This window comes from Glycine soja, chromosome 7 (genome assembly GCF_004193775.1).
Source record: "Glycine soja cultivar W05 chromosome 7, ASM419377v2, whole genome shotgun sequence".
NCBI classification, from domain to species: Eukaryota; Viridiplantae; Streptophyta; class Magnoliopsida; order Fabales; family Fabaceae; genus Glycine; species Glycine soja.
Genome location: NC_041008.1, coordinates 9,625,542 through 9,648,991, shown reverse-complemented (window position 1 = coordinate 9,648,991; position 23,450 = coordinate 9,625,542). Strand labels below are relative to the sequence as shown.

Here is a 23,450-nt window from a genome sequence, read left to right as displayed (position 1 = left end):
GAATTGTAAAGAAAATTAATTTGTCACTTAATTTAACTGATTTATTAACCTTTTTTTCCGAGGTCGATTGGTAACCTAATTGATTGTTAAAAAAAACATGTTTAATGTTATTTTACTAAATCTTCGGATCATTCAATATTAATTATTTAAATTTGAAGTTCTCTCCATGTTCATTCGTTTAAAATTTAATTTAAATTTTAAAAATAAACAGATTACAATAGATAGATATAGTTTGTTTTTTAAAAAAAACTCTATTTTCTATTTCCGTCGCGTCCCAGCATACGTACACTATTGCCAAAACTCATAGCATATACAGAAGAAGGTAGAAAGAAGTAAGTAACCTACGATACCAACATGACAGAGGCAGAGGTTTTCGTCTTCCGAGGAACACTGCGTGGCCACACCGACACTGTCACCGCAATAGCCACCCCAGAGAACAACAACAACAACTCCGACAAAATCATCGTCAGTTCCTCCCGTGACAATTCCTTAATCGTGTGGCGCCTCACTAAGGAATACTCAAACTCTTACGGTGTTCTCCACCGCAGGCTAACCGGTCACTCTCACTTTGTCAGCGACGTCGCTTTATCCTCCGACGCCGATTTCGCCGTCTCCGCCTCCTGGGACGGCGAGCTCCGCCTCTGGGACCTCTCCACCGGCGCCACCAAGCTCCGCTTCATCGGTCACGCCAAGGACGTCCTCTCCGTCGCGCTCTTGAACGACAGTGTTATAATTTCCGGCTCACGTGACCACACCATCAAGGCGTGGAACACGTGCGGCACGTGCATGTCGACGGTGGACAACGGCAGCGGTGACGGTCACACGGATTGGGTTTCATGCGTGCGGTTCATTCCGGACGCGGCGCCACCGAGGTTGGTGTCGGCGTCGTGGGACGGGAGCGTTAGGGTTTGGGACGTGGACGTGGACAAGGGCGCGTTGGGGAAGAGGTTTACTCTCTCCGGGCACGAGGGTTACGTGAACGTGGTGGCGGTGTCACCGGACGCGTCGTTGGTTGCGAGTGGGGGAAAGGATGGGGTGGTGCTGCTGTGGGATATGGCGGGTGGGGTGAAGATTTATGAGTTTGAGGTTGGTTCGGTTGTGCATGGGTTGTGGTTTTCTCCAAACAGGTATTGGATGTGTATTGCCACGGATGAGAGTGTTAGGGTTTGGGATTTGGAGAGTAATAGCATTATAAAGGATTTGAATGTCAATGGTAACAACGACCACTACAATTATATCAATGGTGGGACTGAAATCACTGCCAACAACAAGGTTGGTGTTCAACTTTTTTTGTCTATATAAAAAGAAAATTAATAACACTCAATTACAGATACATATTTGTGAAAATTATAGTGATAATTGTAGGAAAAACAGTCCTTAAACGTGTACAAAATCAATTAACACCTTAAGGTAAAAAAAAATATTGATATGATAGATAATTGAATGTGATAGGAAGAAATAGTCAAAGAGAAATTAACTTTATTGATGGGGTGTTTGATATTTAGGAATGTTGAAATATAAACACTTTAATTATAGTTATAAATTACTTAGTAATTTCTCATGTATTTTCGTTGCTAGTACATAATGATTGGATATCTAGTGTGACTCAAATTAATTTTAGAAAATAATTTATTTTTTGTCTCCCCTTTTATCTAAACCAGGCATATTGTTGGTCTTTTGAGGTTTAAGTGATAATTTGTATTAATTGTTTTCATTCTTGTTAGTTGCAATTAGTGTAAACCTGGTAACGTTTTTGCGAACAATTAAGTGCATTTTAGGGCTGTAAAAAAAGGGCATTTTAGGAGTTAGGACTGTTGTTTATACTTCGCAAATCATAGATTGAAGAGTGAAGACTGAAAGTTGAAGTTTCTTTTACACATATTTGGTAAAATCACGGTCGAGTTGTATTTAAAAATGATTTTTTGTTCTAAACCTTAGTATTTTTTAACTATAAGCCGAAAGATGTCAAAGGATAAATGAAAACTTTCGAGGATAAAAGTAGCATGCATTACCACTTTAAACCACTAAATTGACAGCTCATTTTGTGTGTGCCTTTTCCGTTACTGCTACTGTTGTGTTTTTTGAGTTAACGATGATTATGGGAGTAATTAGACAAATTAATCTTTTTGGGACATAATGGGTCTATTCTTTCTAAATCCCTTATTCTTTTATCTATGTTAATGATATTCAATTGGAGTAAATATAGTGAAATTGCTGTTTGGGAGATTGATAGGGATGTGATGATTTTCATGTTGTGTGACATAGGATGATATTTCAAACTTAGCTTATTGCATGGAATTGTCTTTCAATTTGTATGTTAATGTATATTTTTCTTTGACGTGGTTTCACAGGATATTTATTGCACGAGTATGAATTGGGATGCTGATGGGAACACGTTGTTCTGTGGTTACACCGACGGTCTAATCAGAATATGGGAAGTCATTAGCTGAGCTTCTCGGTGATTTTTCAGTTGCTGACATGTTTTGATTTTTAGGGGTAAATTTAGATTTGCATTTGGTTTCTTTTTCTTTTTCCTTATTGGTTGAATGGATTCTCATAAATTTAAGGTATGCTTGATTCAATTAGACAATTACTATTTCGTAGTTTGATTCGAGAAATAGACTACATAAATTGTGTAAACTTTTGATGAAGAGTTCACGTATAGAAATTGATTTAGTTTTATTTTAGGGGAAGGATATTGAGATTACATATAAGAAACAAGTGAAAAGTTGAGAAGTCATAAATTTAATCGTTACACGTTACTTTTTGCCCAAGGATCAGGAAAAAAATATAAAAGTTACAAAGTTTCTATTATTTATAAACTAGATTGCCTTCTACACATTCCACTAAGATTTAATTTCCACTACAAATAAAATCTCACTAATCACTATAATAACTTAGAAAGCCTAAAAACATAAAAATTGACCTAAAATAAAATATAATTAAAAGTTAAAGGAAAATTAAAAAATGAGACTTAATTAGTTATTTAGTCCAAAAGTTACCTAATCCATTCAAATAAACTCCGACTCATAGTTACATTTTGAGTATAAACTCTTGGATTCATTATACTATTTAAATTATTGCTTTTAAGTTTGTTGAATTTATCTTGCAGTTATAGAAATAAAATTATTTTTAGTTTGGACACATGCATGATTATGTTTGAGAAAGATTTCATAGTTCTTTTCCGTCTTACTTTAATCATCTAATCTTTCATTTATTACAAAAGATATTTGAAGTGATTGGACTTTTTATGGGATCATGTCAACTTAGAAAAATCTCTATTCAACAAATATTCTTTATTTCTTGATTCTTGGAACTCTTCTTTCTTTTTTCTTGCAATTTTAATTTTCAATTTTTAAAAATGAGAACTAAAATTATAATTTAATCCACCAATAAATTATACTCTAACAATAAACAAGCTCATTTATTACCGTATTTCATAGTAAAATACTTTTTAAAATAAGGTTAAATTGATCCACGAGTTCATACTTCTATCAAATTTTTAATTAAATTCTTGAACTCTTTTTTTTTTTTCATTTGGGTCCTCTCATCTAATTATCGTCATGAAAAATCTACCGCAAAAACCTAATTATAGTGTGTTTGGTTCTGGTCGGTGATCCTTTGACGCACGTAACTTCGAAGCTACCAAGACCTGCTTTCATGCATTTGTGGGTGAGACGTGGAGAGATAATATAGGATTCGCGTTGGTTAATTGTTTCCAAGCATGCACTAGAGGTATAAACACTGCATTGGTACTTTTGGAAAGTGTTAGAAACACAAGTTAGTCAATTATGAAGTAAAATTTTAACTTTTTGTAGAGTCAAACAAAGGTCTCTAAAAAAATATTTTGTGAAAGTTTGTGAAAGAATACTTATGTTGAATAAACTTACAAGAGGTTGAAACTTTTCAAAAATATATCACAATTAATTCATTTATGCTTACAATACACCCTAACAATAAACAAAGTTCAGTAAAATATGAAGATCCAAAGAATAATTAAACCTAAAAATAATCACTTAAAAAACTCCATTCATTTATTATCAATTTTCAAAATAATAATATAAAAGATATAAAATCTAGTTATAATGGAAAAGTATTTTGATAATGTTCTGGGAAGCGAAACAATTAACGGATCATTTAGCTAAGAACGACCTTCTGGTGGATGGTCGTGTTGTTTATGATAATGTTCCGGCCTTTGACCAACTTCCGACTTCGGCTGATGTGTCGTCCACGTGTTTCCCTCGTGACTTTTAATTTTCTTGTCTCGTTTGGGACCTATCCCCTTTATTCCAAAGAAAAAGGAAAAAGTATTTTGAATAACTTTCTCATAAAAATTAAGCATTTTTAAAAATATATTTTTTATGATAGTAAACAAAGATTACTAATTTTTAATTTTTAAAAAATTATTAATAAAGATATAAGGGATCCGGATTGAATTGATTGTTTTTTTTCATCTCAATCCAATTAAACTTAATTTAATTGGATTGAGCAGGTTTATTTTTTTTTTTACCAGCTCATTCTAACTTTAATTGAGTTAGCTCAGATTAAAAAAATATCACATCTTTAAGTCTTAAATTTTTTTAAGAAAATTCTCAAACTCAAAAATATTAAGAATATTTTTTTTATAAAATAATATGGACATTTAAAAAATAAGTATTCATAAATTATTATACTATTTATATAATATATAAAAAAATAGATCATAAACATATACTCACACTATCATTCATATAACATAATATTATTACCTTAAAATTAAAAAAAAAAAGATAAACTTCAAAACATCATATGACCTTAATTTAGGCTATATTAATAATTTACTTGAGGTTGGGTTGAATCATGATCAGATCCAAAACTATAAATCTCTCACCAAATTTAATTTTAATTGAATTCATTAAATTAAAATCAATTCAATCCAATGATTTAATCTAACAGACATTCACATATCATATCCCTTACAACCCTAATTACTAAGTTTTATATTAGAATATATTTTTTAATCTGTAACAAGCACACGGCCTTACAATTTCATCGCGATATAAAAATTGCTTTAACTCGGGTTCGCAAATTATCTAAACTAGTCTAGAACAAAACGAACTCCGTACATGGTCTTTCAAATAAAACTCATGCTAACTTTCATACCTTGACATCATATCTATATTTGATAAAAAAAAATAACAAGATAAATTTTAAAATTGCAAAAATATTAGTTCAAACCCGTACTCTATCGATGGTTTTGGAATAACTTTTGTTATGATTCTGTACTCAATCAGTTTTTAAAGAAACTCGACATCAGTTTTCCAAAATCCAAACGCTTCACATTGACGCCTGAGATCTTTAAGAATAGAAACAATATAAACTGGGAACAGAAGAATTATGGCAATCGGTTGGTATACAAATTGCGCCAGGCCGAAAATCTGTACACAGGCCCAAGCTCAGCATAAGGAACTCGAAACTCACTGTACCTAAACCAACTTCAAATTCAAGATCATGGCAAAGTTGGCTTTCAATTACTTCAACAATTTTGTATATGGATTAGCCACTACCCAATTTCACGGCACAGGTTTTAATTAATTGTCTTCTATTCATACCTAGGAATGGAAAAAAAAAGTATACCAGGCCAAAATTTGGATAATTAGCATCACCTTTATAAAAACCTACTGGGTCGTTTTCGCTGCCTCGTTGGCCTGTTTTGCAAGAAGGAAGTAAGAAGCTCATCATCCTTTTCTTCCACAACGATGTCCATTGGTTCAGCAACACCACCATGCAAAACAGTCTCCTTTTCAACATGCTTTGACATTGACAGTCCACTATCATCAGGTATGATGATGGTCGAAGAGCATGCACCACGTCCGTTAGCAGCTTGACTTCCTTTCTTTGATTTGTTTCCCAGAAAGCATGCAAGGGTCATTTCATCATGATCACCACCTGTCAAAGTGTTTGCATCCTCTGGTTTTCCCACTCGTCTATCAGAAGCAACATTCTGCTGCACAAACAAATTTTCAGTTCCAACAGTATCAAATGACTTAGACAAGCCGATTTGGTCATCAAAGGGGTCTTGACTTTCAACCTGCTTATTAGAAACATCTATACTCCTAGAGGAGAAGGAAGCCTGACTCAAATCTTTGGTAAATCTAGATAGCATCTCCTTTGATTTATCGCGTAAAAAGCATGCAATAGTTATGTTGTCTGAATCTTGATTTCCAGAACTCGCAATACAGGTAGATTGACTTTCTGAACTCTCAATACAAGTCTTGACCTTCTCACTACAATATATATCCACTACTTCCTTGGGACAATTTCGAGTTTTTTTTGTATGTCTTTTGGACCTCATCTTCTTGGGAACATTGCTGCATGCAGAGACTTCACCATAAGTCTTGATCCCATCATCACTATATACCTCTGTATCTTGTACTTCCTTGGTATGAAGTCGAGCTCTTTTTGCAAGTTTCTTACTCATTTTCTTGGGAACATTGCTGCATGCAATGAATGAGAATTAGAAAACAAAGGTATAATTGGAGCAATATTCAATTTAAAACATTATATGACCAGCATATTATACTGAAACAATAATCCTAACAAAGCTGGCATCATATCTGTAAGTTGTTAAGAATCAAGAGGAAAAAGAAAGGGAGATTAAAGGGGGCGTACCTTGACTTGGCCTTCTTGCGGAGATTTGAAGCACCAACATCAGATTTTGGAGCTGGCACGGGTAAAGGTAGAAAGTCATTCAGTGTAATGGCTGGGCGTTCAGATTCTCGATCAACAAAGTTACAACCAATAATAGACCTTTGCTTCTTTCTTGCTTCTTGAAGCAAAGGAACATATTCAGGACATAACACCTTCCATCTCCTGTTCAATGAAAAGAATACATATAAGATCATAGAAATTGAAGATTTTTAGATTTTTTATCAATGAAGTTAAGTTTAAACTCATACTTCCGGCATTGAGAATCAGTACGAGGTGGCACTTCTTCAGCAATCTTAGACCAGCAGTATCCATGCTTGACAACTGCAGCTTCTAATCTTAAATCCTCTTCCTCAGTCCATCCACCCCATTTCAAAGAAGGATCAAGACAATTGAGGTATCTGCCATAAGAATGTTCTAGAACTTTAACAAGAACCTATGTCACCAAAATTTTCAAATAAAATGCCATTACCTGTCCCTACACTGAGATTGGATCCGGCCAGGAACATAGTTAGCTATTTGATTCCATTTTCGTCCAAAAAGCATAACCGCTACTGTTATGCGTATATCTTCCTCTCGTGTAAAGCTCCCTTTCTTCTCAGGACAAAGGGATTTTTTCCATCTGCATCAGCAGACAAAATGATATCGAAGCAAATCACTCTCAAAATTTAGACAGGGTTTATGATGCCCTACAAGAAACTAGGAAAGTAATGTACTTCTTCAAAGGATTTTGTATATAAAGTATAAAACAATTCAACCTCCAGAAAAACATAAAACATCACCATCCTAAAGATGTAACTAGATATTACCTCCCAGATGAAACCAAGTTGTAAATTACCAAGTACTGACTAATACAACAGGATAGGATATTAATGTTTTGTGTCACTAAAAAAATGGCAGATGCTTTAGCTCATCTTATAGCAGAATAAATACTTCCATTCTCAACCTTCCAATTTTCAAGACTACTATATAAGCAAATAAGTTAAACAGTAATGGTTCAAACTACACTGAGCTGAAATCAAATTATTGAATTTGACAATCACCAGAAGTCATCAAGGCCAGATAATAACCCCTTAAAAAACGATGATTTCAAGTCACCAGCAAATCAGCAAATTATGGACTAGATATAAAATGTACCCTCTCTTAATTATGGTGAAAGGCTACCATTAAACATTATTTGATTTCAGACAATGGGGTTGCAATCATATGCAAAATGAAATTACAAATATATGACAAAATTGCTAACCAACCTATTTGAGCACTGGGTTCCTGTCCGCCGTTCTAAAACAGAAGCCACAGATTGCCAATCCCTAGCACCAAAACATGCCACAGCAGAACAGAGTTGAGAATCTTCTTCCTCAGTCCATTCACTATTTAGCATGGAAGGATTTAAGCTCCTTTGGAATCGTGCTAAGCATTGAAATGGAGTCCTGCTTGTGCCCAATGATGTGGCAATATCAAACCAGTTCCTGATGCCAATATCTTGGACAATAAGTAAAAGAGATTTGTCCTCTTCATTCGTCCATGCACCTTGGTTGATCAAAGGATCTTCACAATTCAACCACCTGTGGTTGCAAACCATTAAAATACAGTGAATCATAAGTATGGAATACATCCATTCATAGATATAGGCATTAATCTACAGCCTACATAACAGACATCTGTGATGATGACAACCATCACAGACATATTAAGCACCACCATGTTAACAATCATGTCATGTACAGCCCCACCTGCACGATATGTGTTGATCTTGAACTCTTATTGAAATCCAAAAATGGTAAACTGTCTGTGATGATGATCGTCATAGATGTCTGCAATGCAGGGGAAAAATATTTTTCATGGTAAAGCAATAAACATGAAAAAATAGTTAAAGAACTGTATGGACCAGACTAAGAATACAGCAGAGTTATAATGAAGCAGCTAAGCACTTCTACAATGCATATAAGAGAAAAGTCGATCTTCCCCCCAATGATTGATTGATAGAACATTTTAATACCCAACCTGAATAAACCGGTTAAGTATGGAAACTACATTATTTCATCATAAGCTATTCAAAGGATTGCCATTTGTTAATTTGTTTTCAATTAGAACCTCACATGAAGTGAAGACCCCCCCCCCCCCCCAAAACACACAAGTGCATGGCTCTACTAAATCATAAACTACCTTAATCTTTTCTTTCACCAACTTCAAGCTCAATGGTAGCACCTCTTATTTCATTATGTGTATTAAAATAATATTGCAAAATGTTAAATCCACAGTATATAAAAACACAAAGCATCAATGTAGCTCTCCCATGACAAATATGATATGCAGCATGAGTATAGCACGATATCAGAAACATAAAACACTTCAGTATAACCAAGTACCATTTTTCATGCATAAAAACACAAAAGAAAACTTAACCAATTCAGAAATATATATCTTGATTCTTCAGCACCAGTCCACCATATCAGAAACATAAAACACTATCATAACCAAGAACCATCTTTTCATGCACACAAAAACGAAAGAGAAGTTCACCAAATAGGACATATATACCTCGATTCACATTCAGCACCAGTACGGCCACCAACATACATCGAAGCTATCAGATTCCAATTAACTTTTGGTAAAAATTGTCTAATCCTCTCAGGTGTAATTGCAAGATCTTTAACAGATGCAATTACATCATCCATGCCATTTGCATCTCCAGGCAAGCCCTCAGAACTGTAAAGGAAGTACATCAAAGGGAAAAGTTAAAAACAACAGGGGAAGGGTCACATAGGTCAAACGGCAGTTAGTAATTTAGTAATATATGAAAAAACAGAATTGATATTACCTATCAACAGAAAGTGAAAGTTGAAGCACCATTTCTTGGAATTGCTGCTTAATTCCCTTCAAAAGACTTTCCCTTTCTACATTAGACCATTTTTTCCGATCCAATGAAAGTGGAAATCTTTCCAATACCATCCTATAATTGGCGACATGAGAATTCTCTTCTGGGCCATAACACATTGCAGATGCTTTTTTAGGTTTCTGCCGGGAAAAAAAAAGGCAAATCAAGGATTCCCAACATTAATCAGTGACAACTGACAATACTAAGTGACAAATGCTATGCACCAGTATGTTAGAAAACAACTAAATTACCTAAATCTTTGCACTCGTTTATTAGGTTAAAGTATACTACTAAGCAAGACTGCTAAGCAATACATTCAAACCCCTCAATCCTCATTCACCCAAAACAGGCATAATACTAGAATCAATTATCAAAGCCAGTAAATTTCACACTTCTACAGCATGGCACATGGCATTTTGTAAGTATTTATATTTGTACTATAAATTATTTAGTGTATTATAATATTTAAAATAGCAGTCACCCTGTTTCCTGCTATAGCATCTTCAAAGATGACTGCTACATGACACTATTCGAGATCAGTAACTATGATGTAAAGTATTTCTTTTTTAATTCGTGTTAACATATCTAGGTGGTATATATCTTGAATTTTTAAGAACCCTTCCTCCCCATACCTATTGAAACAGACAACAACCATAGTTCTTCTAATATAAATTTTTTTGTTTCAAATGAAGGAGAATCTTAAACAATATCCAGTAATCTACTCCAGAATATATATATGACCAGTACCATGAATTCACAATGAAATAGTACAAATAATAATTCAGATTTCACCGAATTATAAGAGCATCACACAACTAACCTTAGAGTTCTTTGGAGCAAATGACTTTTTTGAAGATATTAACTGAACACGTGGGTCTTTTTTCAGTGATAACACATTCCCTGTTCTTCTAGTGCATGAAGCCTGGAAGTCCTTGAGAATTTTAATCTTATTCCTCATCTTTTTGTTTTCCTCAATTTTAGCCTCAAACTCAATCAACTTACTTCTAATAAATCTCTGCAAATCCCTATTTTTATTAATGGCATCAATAAAAAACCTAACTACAGGAGGACAGCTCAGTCTTTTCTGTGGTAATTTGGATGACCCACAAGCATCAGGTTCAGAACTCTCAACAAAATCACTAAGCTTCATTTCAACGTTCTGAATCAACTCCTTGGTGGCAGCCTCATTGGTATGTTGAGAAACAGGACATAATTCACCAACGTCTGATTCGTAATAGATTGAGTCATTAGCAATGTCACCCTCATAGCCTGGGCTGGAGGTCTGATCCCCCTCGACCAACATTTCCATTCCACCTTCATGAGAACCTGATATTTTCCAAGTTTTTGTTAAAAGATAAATAAATAAGAGAAGCCAAAAAAGATAACAGGCAACAAAACAACTAGGAGAATAGATAAACCTTAATAGGAAAACCCAAGTTCCAAATTGATTAAAGATAGTATCAGATAAGAGCTTATAAAGCTAAGGCACCCCTCACATTACAAGCCAGTTTTGTAATGAATAATAAAAACCAAAATCTAAGAAACATACATCCAAAGTAAAGCAAAAATTCACAATCACTTCAGAGTTCAGAGAGACATTTTGTGTAATCAAAAGCTCATTCAAATGCATAAAAAAACAATATATGGAACAATATAACACCTCACAGCACGCATTAACAGCAACAATTAAACAAAATCAAAACACAAGCAAGTTTGCATAATTTCCCTTTCAATTCAAAAACTACGATCGAACTTCGAAATCAAAATTCAAAATTAAACGAACAGAGAAACTCAAATACCTTCGTCGTAGGTACTAAACCTTTTCATAATGGCGCGCACCGTCTCGAGGTCGTCCACGTCGTCGTCGTCGGACCCGGCAGCAGGCGGTGTCAGCGGCGGAAGAATGGACAGGGGCTGGTAGAGGCTCTGCACTCTCTTGAGACACTCGAGGTCGTCTTGGTCGTCGTCGTCGTCGGTGGCGGCGGGAACGATGGAGTCGCCGGCGAGGAGGAGCGGGTCCTCCGCAGGAATATCATCTTCGGCGGTGGAATTATCGTCGGGGCGAGGGACGGCGATCATGCAGGCTCGGGCGAGCGCGTCCATGTCCTCCTTGAGGCCGTCGTCATCATCGTCGTCGTCGTCGGTGGCGGAGAGATTATCCTTTTCGAAATCGTCGGCGCGAGGAGTCATTGAATAGGGATTGTTAGGGTTTCAGGTTTCTTTCTTCTGAATTTCACAGAAAAAGTGTGAAAGAGTGTGTTTTGGTGTATTTGAAGGTTGCGGTGGTGATGGGTTAAAATTGCCGCGTGTTTTTGTGGGAAAGGGAACAATGGGAGGGTCCAGAATATGGCGTTGTGGTTTTCTTTCTTTCCCCATTCGTTGCCGACTTCAAACGAACTTCAACTTTGGGCTTCCGCTAGGCCCGCCAGATATGTTCCGTTAAGGCCCATTTTGTTTTTCACTTCAGTCTCCGTTCTTCTTTTTCTTTCCTTTTTTGAAAAAGAGGCAAAAGCATTTTGCATTATATTTAATGTCACTGCTCATAATTTAAGAGATATTTTTTTTATTTAAATATGTTTTTTATTTTTTAAGTTAATATTTTTTCCTTTTGGTTTTTATAAGTTTATTTTTTTAATTTTAATAATTATAAGTTCACTGCCAAGCAGGTCTTTCACAATTCAAACTCTTTCCCGGTAAACATTTTCATTGAAATGACGTAATAATCCTCTATAAACAACCAATCAGTCTCCAACACGTCTTCACAGCCACTATGAGCATTTCTCATTGGACTGTACACAAACTCCCGTCACTGACATGTAACACTATCATAGTTTTCCTCGTCACCTCGTTTTTCTTTCGCCGCTTGACGCTCTTCCCGCCATTTTCTGCCTCCCTATTTACTATGTACACAAAAACATTAAAATTTCCGAATCCAATAAAAAGAAAAATGGAATAAACCCAAAACAAAACCCAGAAAGAATCAGAAAACCTAGGACATCGCAAATGGGCATCAAGGATCTTCTGAGGTTCATGAAACCTTACATTGAACCTGTCCACATCAAGAAGTACGCTGGAAAACGCGTAAGAATCAACCCCATTATTCCAAGTTTCGATTTTTCCGCAAGATTTTATCTGGGGTGTGTTCGTTTTCGCTCACTTTGCAAAATCTGCAGGTGGGTATTGATGCGTATTCATGGCTTCACAAAGGGGGTGAGTAATGAGTTATGTACTGTGAATGGTTTTCAATTTTGGGGTAACTAATGGTGAGAAGTTGAAGTTGGCATTTTGATTTTTCAGCTTATTCGTGTAGTATGGAGCTTTGTCTGGATTCTAATAGTGAAAGGAAGTTGCGGTACATTGACTATTTTATGCATAGAGTGAACTTGCTTCGCTTCTATAAAATAACTCCAGTTGTTGTTTTTGATGGTTGCAATGTTCCTTGCAAGGCCGCAACTGAGGAAGAGAGAAACAGGCATGTTTTTTTTTTTTTTAAATAAATCTCAGGCTTTAAATCAAATTTTCGATCTTTTTTTACTCCTAGTACTTGTCCTTTTGATGAAGTGAATCTTGTTTCTCAGTGCGTGATTTGATTGTTTTAGGAAAAGAAGGGCTAATCGTGAATTGGCAATGGCGAAGCTCAAAGAAGGGAATGTTGGTGCAGCTTCAGAGCTCTTCCAGGTAGTAGCATTTCTCAGATTTGAAAAAAAAAGTGGTCTTTTTGGAGGACATTGCTGATTACTACAAGGATTTGTCTTTAACATGTTACTGCATGCTGTCTTAATCAGATGATTGTAGAGTTTTATTGGAGTAGTCTTGGTTTGTTGGAAGTGGAAAAAAAAATGAAAAATTAAGCAATGTACACTGCTAGCAATTAATCTAAGGACAAAACTTAGATGTAATTCTTTATGTGCTTTTGGTGCTGTTCTCTAATACCTCTGGAACCTATGCTGACCTTTAAAGTAAACACTTATTATGCGGGTTATCAAGTTAAAACACCAATTTTTTATTGGAGAATAACACCAAAAACACCCAAGAAACTGCGTCTACATATTTGTCATTTATCATTATTATAACGAAATATTTTTGTCTTTCATTTTCCTATATGCTAATGTTTATGCCGATGAGGCAAAACAATTCAAGGTTTTCTTTTGTGTGCAGAGAGCTGTGAGTATTACTCCCGTTATGGCACATAAGCTAATTCAGGTATGCTGTAAACATTTCTGTTGTACAAGCTTGTGAGTTGTGAGTGGTAGTACTGAAAATACCCCCACCATACCCCCTTTCCCCTTATCACAAACTTTGTGGAATACTATTGCTACTCCAGAACAATGATCTTTAGTTAATCTACACTCTAGGGTAATTCCATCATCTAATTACCTTGCAGACCCTAAAATCAGAGAAGATTGAGTTTGTTGTAGCTCCATATGAAGCAGATGCTCAGTTAGCGTACATGTCTCAGCTTGGAGTAGAAAATGGTGGAGTTGCAGCGGTGATCACAGAAGATAGTGATCTAATAGCATATGGCTGTCCAGCTGTAAGAACTCCTCCAATACTGTGATATTGTGCATGGAGGTTTACTGCTTTTTTGATATCTTGATTTATTTACTGTTTCACTATTCAGTTTCATAGAAGTCATGCATTTTGGATTATAATTCGCAGTGGTTTTGAACAGATTATTTTTAAGATGGACCGTCATGGGAATGGTGAAAGAATTGAGTTAGAGAAAGTGTTTTCTGCTGAGTCTGGTAGACCTTCATTTCGGAGTTTCAATATGAAACTCCTCACAGGTAAATTTTGTTGTTTGTGGATTTCAGTAGTATGTGCTCACATGCGCATTTCTTGAAATGATCAAGGTTGCCCTGTAACCTATGATGAGCATACATGGATGTGCCTTCATATAACTGCTATATATCTCTAGAGCTCTTGATACATAAATGTCTTATCAAACAGGAAATAAAGAAAGAAAATAAACTAGGAACTTGCCTAAAAGAAAGACCTTTTTCTGAATCTGTGTGCATTGACCTGTTGGATACATTAACCTGAGATGACTAGTAATTTAGGATAAATTCAGGAGTTCTACTAATTTCCAAAGAGATCTTTGATATCTGTGTCAGAGAAAAGAAATCTCATGCTTCTAGGTTTATGACAGGCTAAAAAGTGCTTTTGGTTTCCCCCTCTCCAGGTATGTGCGTCTTAGCTGGCTGTGATTTTCTTCCATCTGTTCCTGGAATTGGTATTGCTCGAGCTCATGCTTTAGTTTCCAAGTATCGGAACCTAGATCGTGTAAGTTTGTTCTCATCTGCTAAAAAACATTAGGGTTGATTGCTTGTTAAAGGAATTTGAAAAGAAATCTATAGAGACAAAGTACTTTAGAATTTTAGAAGCTCTTCTGTCCCCTATTATTACTGTCTTGATATGATCATGAGGACATCTCAATTGGATTGCTCATATGAAATGTTTTCATTGTTCCTTACATTTTCTATTTGCTTCATAGAAGGATATATCCCTTTCTCTTCATGCCAATTGGCAAGTATCCAAATTTTCAAATGTCTATCCTGAATTCATCATTAAACCAAAGAGATTACAGGATCATCTTTTCTCATAGTACTTCCACTGATGATGTATACAAGAAAACATTAAATGGCTATTTCCACATAGGTTTTCAACCTGATTTACTGAGATGCAACTGTGAGAGGCTCTTGACACTTGGTAAAAAGCTGCATTTTCAAGCTTCTTTTTAGATACGTAATTGGTTCTACACTACTGTATGAAACCATAAAGTTATATATTCCACCTGACATAAATGTTGTGACTATTCATTTATATATCTTGTTTTGGAAAATGAGAACAAGACAAATGCATATTTCATTACTCAATTGGAATTTGTGTTCATTGGATGCTATATAACAGTAACCAATACTTGTTTTCTGCTGCTACTGTGACTAGTTAAAGTGGTTAGTGATATAGCCTCATAGAGATAGCTGAATTAAGGTTCATATTCAGTTTCATTATGACTAATATATCAGTTCTTTAACAGATCTTGTCTGTTCTTAAGATCGAGAAAGGTGACCAAATGCCTGAAGATTATGCCAAATCCTTTCAAGAGGCTGTTGCGGTTTTTGAGCATGCTCAAATGTGCCAATACTATAACTATTTCTTAATTTTAGTACGATTATTTGCTAATTTTCAGGAATGACTATATTTACTTCTGGAATATCTATGTAGATATGATGTCAATTCTAAAGAGCTCAAGCACATGAATCCTCTTCCAGAAAATTTTCTTGGGTCACTTGATGGAAAATTTGATTTCTTGGGACCGTATCCTTTATCATGTCTTCATTTTTCTCAACTTGTCCATCCAGCATTTTTTTCCTGCTTGTTACTGATATTGCTGTCTGGTATCATTTTGGAAGTTACTTGGATTTGTACAAATATTTAGCTGAGAATTCTGAATGTATTCCACCATGCTATATAGCTTTTTAGCACATCTAAGAGAATATATGGTGAATTTTAACATGCATGCTTGTTGAACATCATTTTTCCTTGACCAAGTCCAAATGCAATTAGAGAAATTCCTCCATCAATAGTCACAGCAATAGCTGAAGGAAACTTGAATCCGTCAACTAAGAAAGCCTTTGATAAGTCTGAATGTTCTAGATTTCCTCTACAGCCCATTGATCTCCAAAGCATTGATCAAGTCCGGAAAGCTGAAGTTCCTGCACCATCTAGACAGGGGAGTAGCTTTTCAATCATCACCTCTCATTACACCAGAGAAAGTAATGCAGGCAAGTGATATAAATTGGAGATGTTTACAACTTTTGTAAATACGTTGCTAAGTATATGCATATTTTTGCTAGCATGGTTTATACTTTTTAGTTATTAGCATTTAGCATGTCATAAACACTTTCTTTCTCTGCAGTGGCAAGGCTTTCAGATAAAGATAAGTATTCCAATGAAGCATTAGCACTTCATAAACTAATCATGCCATTGGGAAATAATGGAACAGAGGAAAAGACTATTATATCTGATTTCACTCCTTTGAAGTTTCCTGACAACAATCCATTCAGGATAAGAAAAAATGAGGGAACATATCAGACAAAGGACACTGTACAAAAAGTTTCTTTTGCCAGCAACATGGGATATACCGACTTATGCATGTCTCCAGATGACTTTGAAGAAAAGGGGTCTGAGAATCTCTCAAGGAAAAGGAAATTTCAGAACTTTTGCTCAGATAAAGTTGAAGCCACTGATGAACTGTTTTCAGGAGTGACTGAAGTAGAAAAATCTGATATTCCATGCATGGCTGTGGAATCCCCCGAAAGTATAAATTCTGATCAGACTAAGAAAATTGCCGATTTGAAAGGAAGAAGTGAAAGTAATAAGCAATCCAAGAGAAGCAACAGCAAGAAAACGGGGAGTAACAACATAACTCTTTTGAGTTTCTTTTCTAGAGTGTAATCACCAAATATGTACATGTCCATATTTTTTGTGGCAGCAATTTTGAATTTAATTTTGATAACATTGTTATTAGAAATTACATTAGATATGATTCTTAAATTAAGGATCTTGTTGTCTAGTAACTTAAGGATATTAGTTAAAAAATTAAAAAAATAATAAATATTATTGTAAAAATTATAAAAAATTTATAAAAAATTATGGATAGTGTAATTTTTCATCTTTCAATAAAAATATTTTTATTATAAGTCGTGAAGTGTACTGAAGATACCGCTTAGAATTTATTTTAAATTAATTACAATCCTTTTTTAAGCAATTAGCATCTAGCAGACGCTTTGACATTGTAATGTGTGCTCTAACGTAAAATAAAAAACAGCTGTAGTCTACTTATTTATTGGGGTTTGTAGTTAGTAGAATTGACCTAGAGGGTCTGTAAAAAAAATTGATCTGGAAGAAGTAAAAGTTTTTAATTCAGGTGAATAGAATATTTCAGATGCGATTAGCAAAATATTTAAACACTTCCATATTTATGCTTCAAAGTAATTTTACGTTATTGGTGTTGCTGTGCAACTTTACTTAACTATGTAAGTTTCGATGCCCAGTATCTCTCGTACCCATCTATATTAATATTCTTCTGTTTTTAGCCGTTTAAAAAAGTAATTTTACTTATAAAAAAATAATTATTTTACATTCAATTTCAAAATATCATTCATAAACAATTTATCCTCATCCTGATGAGCTCCTAATATTCAATTCACTTAAACTTCTATCCAGCAAAAAAAAATCATTCATAGATGCAATTTTAGATTATTTCTATCATGACAACTTCTTTGGCCAGCAATTCTGAGATGAAACCAACCGTTCGTCATTGTTTCGGCCACTTAATTTATACAGCTTATCAACTGAATACTGCTTAGTAGGGATAGACTTCACATTACTAGAGTTAAAGTTTATCGAGTCTAATTTTCAGCTATTTTATCTATCCAAATAAGATTTTTTTTTAATCGGAGTCTTATTTTAATTTTCTGATTAATTAGCATATCAAGGCATATTTTAAAGGAAAATTATATAAATAAGCAAAAACATTGAACAGTATGGTACTATCAGAAAAAGTAAATTGTTGCCATAAAAGATCATTTTATTCTAAGACTTGCATTAATCAAGTCACATGATTACAGTTACAGAACTACTTTTAACTCAACCAAAACCACTAAAACATGATTATCTGAAGCAACTAGAAGCTTAGAAAGTAGATGTTCAGCCCAGCTATTAGTACTTCTTTTTGGCAATGAGTTGCTTGAACCAGTATGCTGACATCTTAGGGTATCTCTTGAGGGTTTTGAAATCAACATAGACAATGCCAAACCTTGATGTGTAACCCAACCTCCATTCAAAGTTATCCAGCAATGACCATGCAAAGTATCCAACCACATTAGCTCCATCATCAACTGCCTTCTTTAGTTGAGTCAAATAGCCTTTGTAATAGTTTATCCTTGTGGTGTCATGCAAACCCTTGGGAAGAGTCACGTTACCCGGATCATCCATGCCTACATGTCATAAAATATGTCACATGACATTGAAACAACAGAATCACCAAGCCAAAAAAAGGAAAAAGCAAGAAATTGATATATAATGTTACCATTTTCGGATAAGATCACAGTTGGGTTTCCATAACGTTCCTTTATGTACATCAATGATTTGTACATGCCCCATGGTACGTTGTAAAGCCAATAAGAATAAGCCTGTAAAAATTCAACTTAAAAATTAGTCAATGCATGGTTGGTGCACTTGTATCTTTAAAATGAATATCTGTCACTAAGTTAAAACTTACCCTTGGACCAATAGGCACTCCGTTCTTTGCATCTTCAATGTTCATATAAACCAAACCAAAAGAGAGTGAGTTATGGAAATGTATAGAAAATATTTTAATCAATAATGGTTAAAGAAAGCGTTGTCTTACAAGCAAATCCTGCATTCCAGTCCATTTGATAGCCTGGGACTTTAGGTTTTGCTTGATGAGGATCATACATGTAGTACGTAGTATATTGGTTGATTCCAACAAAATCTATCGAACCCTTCACGATTTTAACTTCTTCACTAGTGAATTTGGGGAGTCTATTCCCAACAATATTTTGAATGGTTGTTGGATACTCTCCATAAACAAGGGGATGAATGAACCTGGTCAATTTTAGCACTATTATTGTTATCAAGTGTGTGAAAGTCTTTCACGGGAAAATTCACATTCATAGATAAATACTTGAACATGCAATATAGGATCACAATAAACAAAGAAATTAATTTTTATGCACTATAACAATTTTTATACTGTCAACTAATTAGAAATTATGCTAATTATGATTTTTAAACTAGTCATTGTAAGTAAACAAACTTATCATATATTGTGATTTGTGATTGGTTGAAAGTGTAAAAATCCTGTGTACAGTCAGTGCATATACTATTTTCTTAAAAACAAATGTTAAAGATGTTTACCATCCAACATGAAAGTCTCTGGCTCTTTGAGCTGCTAAATTGTCGGCCTTTGATCTTGTAAGAGGCTCATACCAAACAAAATCCAAGAGGATCCCAATCCTTCCCTTTTGCTTTTCCTAAAAAACAAGCACATTCATCACCACATAAGAATATTTTAGCATCTTAAGTAAGTCCATTAAACAAAAGGACTAGATATACAAATATTACTTGATACTTCTCTCGGTATCTTTGAACAGCAGCTGCATGTGACAATATCAAATTGTGGGCAACAATGTAAGGCTCAGTGCCTGAGTTGCCAGCTGTACAATTCCCATATTCTTTTGAGCATCTTCCAGGGGCAAAGAAACCATTATCATAGCCAAGAGCAGCCACCACACGAGGTTCATTAAACGTCATCCAATTCTTAACTCTATCTCCAAAAGTCTTGAAACAAAATTCTGCATAATCTGCAAAATCATTCCTGTACAATTTAAGCATTCACATTAGTTATGCAGAATTGCATTATAAGCATGCTAACATATACTTCAAACTTCAAATATTAATCTATGAGAAAACATGTATTCAAAAGATCAATAATCCATTTTTGCTCTTGTATATATATTGGTACTTACACAACCTGCCGGCTCAATAATCCGTTGTACCTCTCCTCAAGTGCTAAAGGAAGATCATAATGGTAGAGATTTGCATATGGAGTAATACCTGCAATAGTTTCACACAATCAATGAGGAACAAATGAACAATAACAATAAGTTATTAACACTACATTTCAAATTTTATGCATGCTACAATGTAAGCTACCTTTTTCTAGCAAGTAATTGATCAGCCTATTGTAGTATGCTACACCTTTCCAATTTACTTGGCCAGTTCCATCTGCAGTAGTGGTGAAACTCAGTTATTAAGGGAATTTAGCAATTTGATCAAGTTATTATGACCAAATATGTAAAACAAATACAGTTAAATTACTTGGAAAAATTCTGGACCACGAGATTGAGAACCGGTAGGCATCAAAATTCAGGCTGGCCATGAGATCTATATCTTCCTGTCCAAAGAAATCAGTATGTTAAAAATCTCCAAAGAGCGAATATTAAACAAACCTTCATATTTCAAAAATCAAAACCACTTACTTTGTAGCGATGGTACTGATCAACAGAAACTTCTCCCGTGCCATTATTTGCAACAATCCCTGTTTTGTATTGAAACAAGCAATATTTCATATTAAAAAAAAAACTAATTTAAGCTCAACATTAAGCTATGGGTGTAACAAAAATGGCTATTTTTTTTTAGTTTATCAAAACTTCTATGGTACATGAGAGAGATCTGTTATAAATGAATAATTATTTAATAACATGTTTATAATTTGTATAACATTTTTTTTTTATACAAGTAAACATACATGCACAGATAACATTTTTACGTTCACTACAGAAATCTCTCTCTCTCTCTATATATATATATATATAATAAGTATATTAAATTTTATAATAATTACCTTAAAATTATATTTGGTATAAATTGATTGATAATACAAGATTTTTTACATTGACAAAACATTAAAATTAAACTCTTTATATTACATCAATTGTTTAGCTTCATATTTTTCTTTGAATCTTCTTATTATATTTTCTAAAATATAATGTTTTCATTATATATAAAGCAGAAATTTCCTATGCAAAATTACAAATGCATTTATTCAACAATTAATCTCTTTCAACAAGCGAAAAAAAAAGGTATTTTATGGAAAACTAACTAGTTTGGAAAGTACTGAAACGGAAAGTGTCTCATCTCATCGCATTCGCATCTTGCTTTTCACCAGAAAAGCCGTACGTGTAAGAAGTGAATGCTCCAACACAGCACAGCAAGATCGCGAAATTAACGTCTTTTCTCACAATCAGGACAAGGCACGAAATGCATTATTTTATTTTGGTAAAATTATAATTTTGTCCTTCAGTTTATCTTTCAATTTTAAATTTCATCTTTTATTAATTTAATTTACAAATTTAATCTTCTATTTTATAAAATTATGTAATGTTAGTCCTTCAAATCATAATTAGACGTTAAAATCAATAATGAAATAACATGAAACTGAACATATAAATTAACAATTAAAAAATAAAATAATTGAACCGAGAATGTTGACGAACCGGGTTTTTTGATGAAGAGGTCCCAAATGCTTGGGCCGCGACCGTCTTTGTGGGCCATACCCTCCACTTGGTACGCAGACGTCGCCGTTCCGAATAAGAAGCCTTTCGGAAAAGTCTCTCTGCTCAAACCCCCGGTGTCAAAACGCACCGTTTCGAGCTCCGCGGCCGCATCTGCACCCGCGGCACACCGGATCACTGACCCCCCAGCGATCAACACGGCAAAAAAGAAACATAACGGAGTCAGAGACACCATGTTGGTGCTCACACAACTCACAACACAGTGAGTGAATGAGTGAAGAGTGAAGAGTGACACTGTTACTTTGTTTTTGTGAAGAGAAGAGATAATAATGTCACTGATCACATCACTGAGCTCCATTTATAGGCCACGTTTGTGGACAGTGGCGGTTTTGAATGCCCATAACAAGATAAAATGGGAAATTAAATTGTGTGTCTCTTTCGCAATCTATCAATACCAATAGGGCCATGGGTGGGGCATGCACGTGTACCTCTATGACTATGCACCTTTGTTCCCTTTTTCAACCATGCCAAAAGTAAAAAATGTGAAATGGAATTTATGTATTACATGGGTGTGTTTAGATTAAAATAGAAAAAAAAAAAGTTGAAATCCACACTATTTTTTAAAAATTTCCTCGTGAATGATGTTTTCTTTACCACACCAAATCAAAGACTAAATAAACTCTCTTTTTTTATAGCCCAATATTAATGATTCATTTATTGGTGGAAAAAAAATAATTCAAACTCACCATTTTCGCCTTCTTTCTTCAACCTGAATTGTATAAATCCTTCTATTCTACATTAACATGTCAATATGGCTTTCATATCTAGATAAAGGCATAAAGAATGATATGGCAGTTCCGCAATCCATACCTCAAGCTTTACGTGCTATGAAAACAAATTACGTGACAACTAATACGAGCACGAATTTTGCTATATTTCATTCAAATCAATATAAAATATACACCAAGCTTATAAGTGAGCTTTTCAAGCAAATTGATCATACTTCCTTATTCTTGATCCTTTTAAGTTATGTTTCACAATATATTTCAGTTTATTATTAATTTTTTTATTAGTTGAAAAAATTGTTTGACTATTTAATAAATAAATTTTTTAATACTTTCAGCATTTTTTAGATGTTACTTGAAGTAACATTTTGTAAAATATCAGTCTCTAATCTTTTTATGTTTTATATTTTTTATCCTTAATATATTTTGGAAGAGTAAGGCTGCGTACAACATCTCTCCCCCATACCTTCGCATAGTGAAGAGTCTTTGGACAATGGGGTACGAAGTTTTTTATATTTATCAAATTTTATGATTATTTTTTTAAAATAAAATATAATTTTTTTTTGTTTTTTACACTATACAACTATTTTAACAATTATTTCAATAATTAATTTTATCGAATATTTATAGATTAATAAATTGGTTCATCCCATCTTTAATAAGAAAAAATGAAGTGAGATTGACTTACTTATTTAAGATAGATTAGACACTTTGGTCCATCCTACTTATGAGTAGAGTTGGCCATATTTTTTTAAAAAATAAAACAATTTAAATTATATTAAAATTGTAAGATTACATTAAAAAAAATCAATTTTCAAAGCATAAATTTTAAAAGAAAAGAAAAATGAATACATATTTTAACAAGTGACAGTATATCGATCTTAACAAGTAAAATATAAAAGAAAATGAGAAGTGATTATTAGAACACCGTAAATATATCAAATGTTACATTAACCCACTAACAATAAGCTATAATTTCAAGTTTAATGTTAATAT

General features: G+C 34.2%; 4 protein-coding genes across 6 annotated transcripts; 2 read left to right on the top strand and 2 right to left on the bottom strand.

Moving 5' to 3' along the window:
- Nucleotides 1-249: 249 nt before the first annotated feature.
- On the top strand, nt 250-2,687 carry LOC114418664 (receptor for activated C kinase 1B-like). The gene is made up of 2 exons (XM_028384126.1): nt 250-1,272; nt 2,352-2,687. Exons 1-2 carry the CDS (start codon nt 355-357, stop codon nt 2,448-2,450), a joined length of 1,017 nt encoding a protein of 338 aa, XP_028239927.1. The 5' UTR covers nt 250-354; the 3' UTR covers nt 2,451-2,687.
- Nucleotides 2,688-5,336: 2,649 nt separating this feature from the next.
- On the bottom strand, nt 5,337-11,911 carry LOC114418658. 3 transcript variants are annotated; one of them, XM_028384118.1, is made up of 10 exons: nt 11,365-11,911; nt 10,386-10,891; nt 9,509-9,705; nt 9,229-9,396; nt 7,938-8,252; nt 7,160-7,309; nt 6,939-7,088; nt 6,652-6,852; nt 6,071-6,476; nt 5,337-5,986 (listed from the first exon to the last, which is right to left on the bottom strand). In XM_028384118.1, exons 1-10 carry the CDS (start codon nt 11,753-11,755, stop codon nt 5,648-5,650), a joined length of 2,823 nt encoding a protein of 940 aa, XP_028239919.1. In that variant the 5' UTR covers nt 11,756-11,911; the 3' UTR covers nt 5,337-5,647. The 3 variants fall into 3 exon arrangements, with proteins under 3 accessions (XP_028239919.1, XP_028239920.1, XP_028239918.1); XM_028384119.1 differs by having other exon boundaries at nt 5,337-5,983; XM_028384117.1 differs by having other exon boundaries at nt 5,337-6,476; nt 11,365-11,910.
- A 577-nt stretch (nt 11,912-12,488) lies between these two features.
- On the top strand, nt 12,489-17,099 carry LOC114418659 (exonuclease 1). Its single transcript, XM_028384120.1, has 12 exons — nt 12,489-12,646; nt 12,739-12,775; nt 12,863-13,037; nt 13,165-13,243; nt 13,724-13,768; nt 13,950-14,099; nt 14,238-14,352; nt 14,748-14,848; nt 15,603-15,700; nt 15,791-15,883; nt 16,133-16,350; nt 16,485-17,099. Exons 1-12 carry the CDS (start codon nt 12,569-12,571, stop codon nt 17,021-17,023), a joined length of 1,728 nt encoding a protein of 575 aa, XP_028239921.1. The 5' UTR covers nt 12,489-12,568; the 3' UTR covers nt 17,024-17,099.
- A 1,019-nt stretch (nt 17,100-18,118) lies between these two features.
- On the bottom strand, nt 18,119-22,042 carry LOC114418660 (beta-glucosidase 44-like). Its single transcript, XM_028384122.1, has 11 exons — nt 21,652-22,042; nt 20,635-20,693; nt 20,474-20,549; nt 20,309-20,380; nt 20,122-20,209; nt 19,718-19,970; nt 19,511-19,626; nt 18,981-19,198; nt 18,852-18,883; nt 18,660-18,762; nt 18,119-18,567 (listed from the first exon to the last, which is right to left on the bottom strand). The coding sequence occupies exons 1-11, from the start codon at nt 22,025-22,027 to the stop codon at nt 18,290-18,292; spliced, it is 1,671 nt and encodes a 556-aa protein (XP_028239923.1). The 5' UTR covers nt 22,028-22,042; the 3' UTR covers nt 18,119-18,289.
- Between the last annotated feature and the right edge of the window lie 1,408 nt (nt 22,043-23,450).